This window comes from Beta vulgaris, chromosome 2, assembly GCF_026745355.1.
Source record: "Beta vulgaris subsp. vulgaris cultivar EL10 chromosome 2, EL10.2, whole genome shotgun sequence".
In the NCBI taxonomy this organism is placed as follows: Eukaryota; Viridiplantae; Streptophyta; class Magnoliopsida; order Caryophyllales; family Amaranthaceae; genus Beta; species Beta vulgaris.
In genome coordinates this window covers 11,463,157-11,469,385 of record NC_079203.1, presented here as the reverse complement: position 1 = coordinate 11,469,385, position 6,229 = coordinate 11,463,157, and the positions used below count along the sequence as shown (strand labels likewise).

At 38.3% G+C, this 6,229-nt stretch overlaps 1 protein-coding gene across 1 annotated transcript; it reads left to right on the top strand.

The window, feature by feature from the left end:
• The first annotated feature begins 4,865 nt into the window (after positions 1-4,865).
• LOC104906959 (uncharacterized) lies at positions 4,866-5,978 on the top strand. Its single transcript, XM_048638390.1, has one exon. The coding sequence runs from the start codon at positions 4,866-4,868 to the stop codon at positions 5,976-5,978; it is 1,113 nt and encodes a 370-aa protein (XP_048494347.1).
• Positions 5,979-6,229: the final 251 nt, after the last annotated feature.

Sequence of the window (6,229 nt, the reverse complement as noted above, 5' to 3'; positions counted from 1 at the left end):
CTGTAACGCCCCGACTACTAATTCACATTTAAGATAATCTAATTAGCAGCGGAATACCTATTTAGTCGAGGCATTACTGCCGCACCTTCGGTTAGGAAGGTGCAAGGCTACAATCATATAACATATTTAAACATTAAGAGATATAATAGTGATAACTTAACATCTTATATTATATAAAGTAAACAACGTTAACGTTACTTGACATAACAACGATAACTTATATTAAAGATATGGTCTTACATTCTAGTTAAGTTAACCTTACAAGTTAGTAGCACTATTACTAGATGATTTAATAAGGTGGTAATCCTTGCCACTACGCAGTACCATCGTCCCCAGCAGTACCTAAAACATAAATACAAAACGTTATGAGCCGAGGCTCAGTAACAACTACTCCTAGCAACGTAAATCATTTCAATCATTTTATTTCAAAACAGGGGGAAAGAATAATTCAAACATTTACGAAACAATATTCATTCATTCCTTTAATAGTCTCATGATTCCATTTCATCAGTTTTTACTCTGGTTGATGTACATCAGTCAGTGCTGGGACGTCTCCAGTATGTGTATGCACCACTTTGCAAGGGCCTTGGCCCCGGGCATTACCCTACACCAGTAAACAGTAGTGGGCCAGTGCCCCAGTAAACAGTAGGGCCAGTGCCCCAGTAAAAGTACGGTACGTGCACGACCTTCAGTCAGTCAGTAGGCCCAACCAACCAGTTCTTTCACTTTACTTTATCATGTTACATTTCTTTTACTTTAACAGTGATCAGTGTATTTCAGTAACTCAGTAACTTCCATTAATATTTCATAAACAGTATCATTTCATAATCAGTATGCTTCTGTAACTCGGTATCTTTCAATCATATAAATCTCTAGGATACGTAATCAAAACATGTAATAATATCCCGCAACTCAAAAACACATGTTATAAATCATCATCCAGTAGCATATTATAAAAACGCATTTCAAGGGAATTGTGGGTACTAGCAGTAGTTGTTACCTTGATTGCAGAATAATAATAATCCTCTTCTTATGTCCTTGATATCGTCCTTACTGAGCTCCGAGGAACGAGTTCTTTTAAGTTTCAAGAGTATTTTATGAGTAGAAATCAATAGAGATATTAGTATAAGTGCTCTTTAAGTATGATTCTTAGTTTATAGTATTGATTATATAAGTTATATAGTCTAACTTATTTAGCGATTATGTAATATATTGAAGTTACAATAGTTTATCCAAAACCTTTATACTTATTTCTATAAATATTACTTAGAAATCAAATTAAAAGTATTATCCCTCATTTAGTCATAATATTATGTTATAAGTTTAGAATCATCGATTAATCTTATTTAAATGAACTATTATGACTCTTAAACTAATTTAGGAATATATATTAGACATGTTGTAGCTTAAATATTTTGAGGCTTGATAGCATATGTTTTATCATAGTGTAACTATATCTAGTATTTGCTAAACATAGATAACTATTTTATAAGTGACTTAACTTTGTTGTAAGCTTCCACTATTCTTACTTTATTACTTAGCAATAAGGGTTTACTCATTTAGGAATGAGTACAAAGTCAACTATCAATAAAATAAGACCAGTACACTTACCCAAATAAAACAACACACACACACGCAGGGGAGAAACAGGGGGCATGACGTCGCGGCAGGAGGACCGGCGAGGGGCGACAGAAAGGCGGGTCGTTGATGTGTGTTGGTACAGTGGTGTCGCGTAGAGGAGGAAGAGTGAATGGGTGTGCAGGGGGTTCGAAAGAGACGAAAGGGTGTGCGAGAGAGGAGACGGGACTGGGGCAGTTGGTCGGTGGTGGATATGAATGCTCGACGGCGGCAGGAGAGCAGGTGGTGGTTGTTACTTGGTGGTTGTGCTGGTGGTCGAGGAAAACAGAGAATCAAAGATTGAATTTTTTTTTTCGATTTCTTTTACTTGATGTTATTTTCTGAATTGTTGTTGCTGATTTTGTGATTGAAAAACTCATCTATTCTTCCCTATTTATAGAGAAATCTCCATCTCAGTAGATGATTTTCAAAATTTTAAAATCCTCAAACCATTTGGGGGGCGTTTGGTTTGTAGGTTGGTATGAGTTTGGAATCAGGAATCAAATAAGAGTGGTATAGGGTTGGAACTTGATTCCTCACACCATGTGTTTGGTTCAGTTATGGAATCAAAATTATTCCCATACCTAGTGTTTGGTTTAAAATGTCTCTGGAATCAAGAATGAAATTAATATCATTTTATTTTGTCTTATGTCTTGTTTTGAATAATTCAACCGTAATACTATAAAGCAATTCTAATGTTTTTCTATTTTTAGACTTCTTTAATTATCCGAAATCATTATTGTAAAATATTAAAAATACTAGAAGATTCGAATAAAATTGATGTTTTGATCGTAGGATAAGCACTAACAAAGTAACAACAATACTTGTTCCCTGTTACAAAAGGTTATCTCAAAAAGCCCCTCTCTCTCTACAAAAAACGCTCCCACCCTAACCCTAACCCTACAAACTCCCCGCCGCTTTTTCTCCTAGGCTCGCCGGAGGGTGGCTTTTCAGCCTCGACTCCGGCGAGCTTAGGCCGCTGCTTATACTAGTCGTTTTTCTTTTCTCTAAATTTCAGACCCTGGTACTGTCGGTCCGTAACCTCTCCTTGGTTTCGGATCGGGTTTTTTTTTTTAGTGTTGTGGTAGCGGCGTTCGGTCCGCTGCCGTCGTTAGATCGCTTCGTCGGTCGTCCTCCAGTCCGTAGGTTTTCCCGAGTATGCGCGATTCCACCCCCTCCCCTGTTCGCTGCGTCCCCAGTCCCCTTTTACACCTGTTCGTGGTCGTCTCTTCCTACCACCACCGTTTTGGCTCGTCTGTGGGGTGCTTAAACCCCAGCTTCCTTGGTCAAGCGTCTCCCCTCCCCGATCCCCCCCTCTTAAGGTGGTTTAGTCTAAGTTTCCCCTTCCCCGTCCCCCTGGTTAGGTTTAGGTGTAGTCGAGTGTCCCCTCCCGTCCCCCACTAGTGTTAGTTGGCGTCCGTGTATTTAGTATGCCAAGGAAGCGTTTGGTGCAGGTTCTTGACGGTGTTGTGTGCCGGCATAGTTCTAAGTGTCGGGTGGTAGTTTGTGTTTTCCTTATTTTCTGGTTCATTTGTTTCAAATATGTTGTTTGTCGATCTTCTGGAATTGGGATTGTCACTTTGGATCTTTGGATCCGTCAGTGGGGCGTAGTTTATCATTCTAACTCGCCCCAAATTATTGTGATGACTTCGTGTGTCATCACACCTAAAAAACGCATCTTGTGGGAGGCCCCCCAACTTGATTTGGGGCACGTCAAGACCTCCACCTATTTCGAGTTTCAGTCTAGTGTGACTGAACTTCGCATACCCTCGCAGCAGGGTCAGAAGTCACTATCAAATGTGACTTCTTTGTTACTTGCATCAGGAGAATCCCAGGAGGATCATTCAGGACCTTGGGATTTCGTGCCTAGTGGACAGGATCTACTAGCAGTGGTACGACAATCTCTCTATGAAGATCGTAGTTATGTACTTCAACAGTTTGTGTATCACATCCCACTTCACTTCCCATCGCTCAAGACACTCGTTAATCGGACTGGACCTTTATTAGTTAGTGTTTACGTTAAATTGTTTGTACGAGTTATTGTGGCTTTCATAGTTTCAGTTGTTTCTTGTTTCTGTTTAGTTTGGTTGTATTACCATTAGGTTGTACTTCCGATGTTCATTAATGCAAATTTTCTTGATGTCAAAAAAAAAAAAAAAAACAAAGTAACAACAAGCCAAAGGAAATTGATGAAAAAATCACTTTTACGTTTTGTTGTGAAGTGGAAAACAAAAGAAAAAAAAAATCAAATAAGTAATGGCACAAGACATAGTGCGTTACCTTGATTTATATTGAAACAAATATCTTGCTGTAATTTACACACATGTAGGTTAAGTAAAAGATAAAAAAAACATTGCAGTAGAAGAAACTGGAGAAAAAAAATGGAGTATCTGGCTTCGGCAGGCAGTATCATAGGGAAGAAGATGAACGCTTTTTATTTTTGTGCAACAAGATGTTTTACCTTAAATAATTTGATACCTAGGGTTGGTATGAGCCAAACCCACCTCCCCCCATGGGTTTCTAAACCCCATACCTCATGGGTTTAAGGTATTGGTTTTAAAATCAAAATTTTACTAACCAAACACTAGGTATGGGTTTAGCCCATTCTAACCCCATACCTCATACCTATATTTTGTGAACCAAACACCCCCTTGAGTCCATGGAATTCTAGAAATCAAGTGGCTAAATTCAGGGGTTTTGAGGAGAATTCGGTGGGTTAAGTGTGATTGAGAGAGTTAAATTTCAATGGGTTTCTAGAAGATTAAGTATACTGAGGTAGTTTTTGACTTTGTTGAGCAATCTCCATTCTTGTCCTTACACGTATGGAGGAGGAAGAAGATGAAGTTAATGTCTTTTCTTTTGATTTGTTTTTTTTTTTTTTTTTTCTGATTTTGGGGAGAATAGTGCTGGGTTACTAAGTTTTATTTTGGTTTGTTTGGGCTCAAAGAATTGGGCATTAGGTCCATCAGAATTTTGTTTCTACTTAAGTCTTACACCCAAATCATTTACAAGGTTGATGATAAGATTTTAGTAATTTAATTTATACACTTCATTAACCATAAGTTATTAAGCGAAAAACTTAGTGATTTTTAATTACTAAATTTGGATTACTTTTAGTTTAATAATTAAGATTAGTTATTGATTAAAGAAAATTAAAACTTTATCAAATACCTAGCCCAGCTGAAGAGAATGAGAAATAGTCGGGAAATGTGGTGAGAGTAAATGTGGAAGAGGTGCTGATGTCGAGTATGGATGATACAATCACAAAGTCGATTGAGAAGAATACTCTCTCAGAATGGTTAAACGTTATCAAGAGTGCCGAGAAGCCACCAAGTGCACCTAGGTTATCATGGGCTCAGAGGGTGGAGAATGAAGTGACGGAGGAAGGAATGCCTAGCAATTCAAACAAGGTAAATGATCCATCTATAATCTCAATAGAGCTTGATGATATACAGGAGGAAATAGAGTATTGGATGTCTGCTGTTGTATGCTATGTATTAGGTGCTAATCCACCTATCTCCGTTATGGAGGGGTATTTTAAAAGGATATGGGGGAAACATGGAATTGATAAAATAGCAATTATGGGGAAAGGAGTTTTTCTAGTGAGGTTTAGTTCGACTGAAGCCAGCTTAAAGGTGATACATGATGGATTTCAATTTTTTGATCAAAAACCAGTGATAGTGAAGTTATGGGATCCTAATATGGAAATAAACAAAGCTGATGTTGATGTGGTTCCTATTTGGGTCAAACTACCAGGGTTACATTTTAAATACTGGGGAGAGAAGAGCCTGTTCAAGATAGTGAGACAGATAGGGAAGGCAGTGAAGATGGATGCTACAACTAAGTCTAAGGACAGGCTTAACTATGCTAGAGTGATGATAGAGGTTGGAATCCAGGGACAGTTGCCAGAGAATATCCAGTTCTATAATGAACATGGGGTATTAGTGACTCAAACAGTGGAATATGAGTGGAGGCCTGTTCAGTGTGGTAAATGCAAGGGATATGGGCATGAAACGGACAAATGTAAGAAGCTGGAAGGTAATAAAAGGTGGGTGAAAAAGCCTATTCAGGTCACTGATCAGGAGGGTTTCATTAAGATCACTACTAATAGAGTGACAAATGAACCAACTACTGTAGAAGTTCCAGTTCATAACACCTTTTTGCCTCTGGAGGAGGAAATGGAGATTGACAAAGGGGACAGAGGAGAGGAAAGCAATGCCAGTGAAGCAGTTGAGATTACAGACGATGTGATAGTACTTGAAAGTGAAAGATTGGGAAGCAAGAATGACCCAAAAGGTGGGATTGATGATAGTAGAAAGAGCAAAGAGCAGAGGGAGGAGCCCTCTAATCCTAATGGATAATATACTGACCTGGAATATAAGAGGTCTAAACAGTAAGACAAAACAAGTTGAGATTAGGAATTTTATTGCTAATCACAATGTTAAACTGTTTAGCCTCTTAGAAACTAGAGTGAAGCCTCATAATCTTGGTAAGGTTTACTTAAATCTTTGCCCTGGTTGGTGTTTCACTCATAATTTTCATTGTCATGCAAATGGTAGAATCATAGTTGGGTGGTGTCCTATTGCATTTTCTGTTAATGTGATTCAGGTTA

Excerpts from the sequence above, each read along its gene's own strand:
- LOC104906959 (XM_048638390.1), top strand. The coding sequence starts at position 4,866 with ATGGATGATACAATCACAAAGTCGATTGAGAAGAATACTCTCTCAGAA.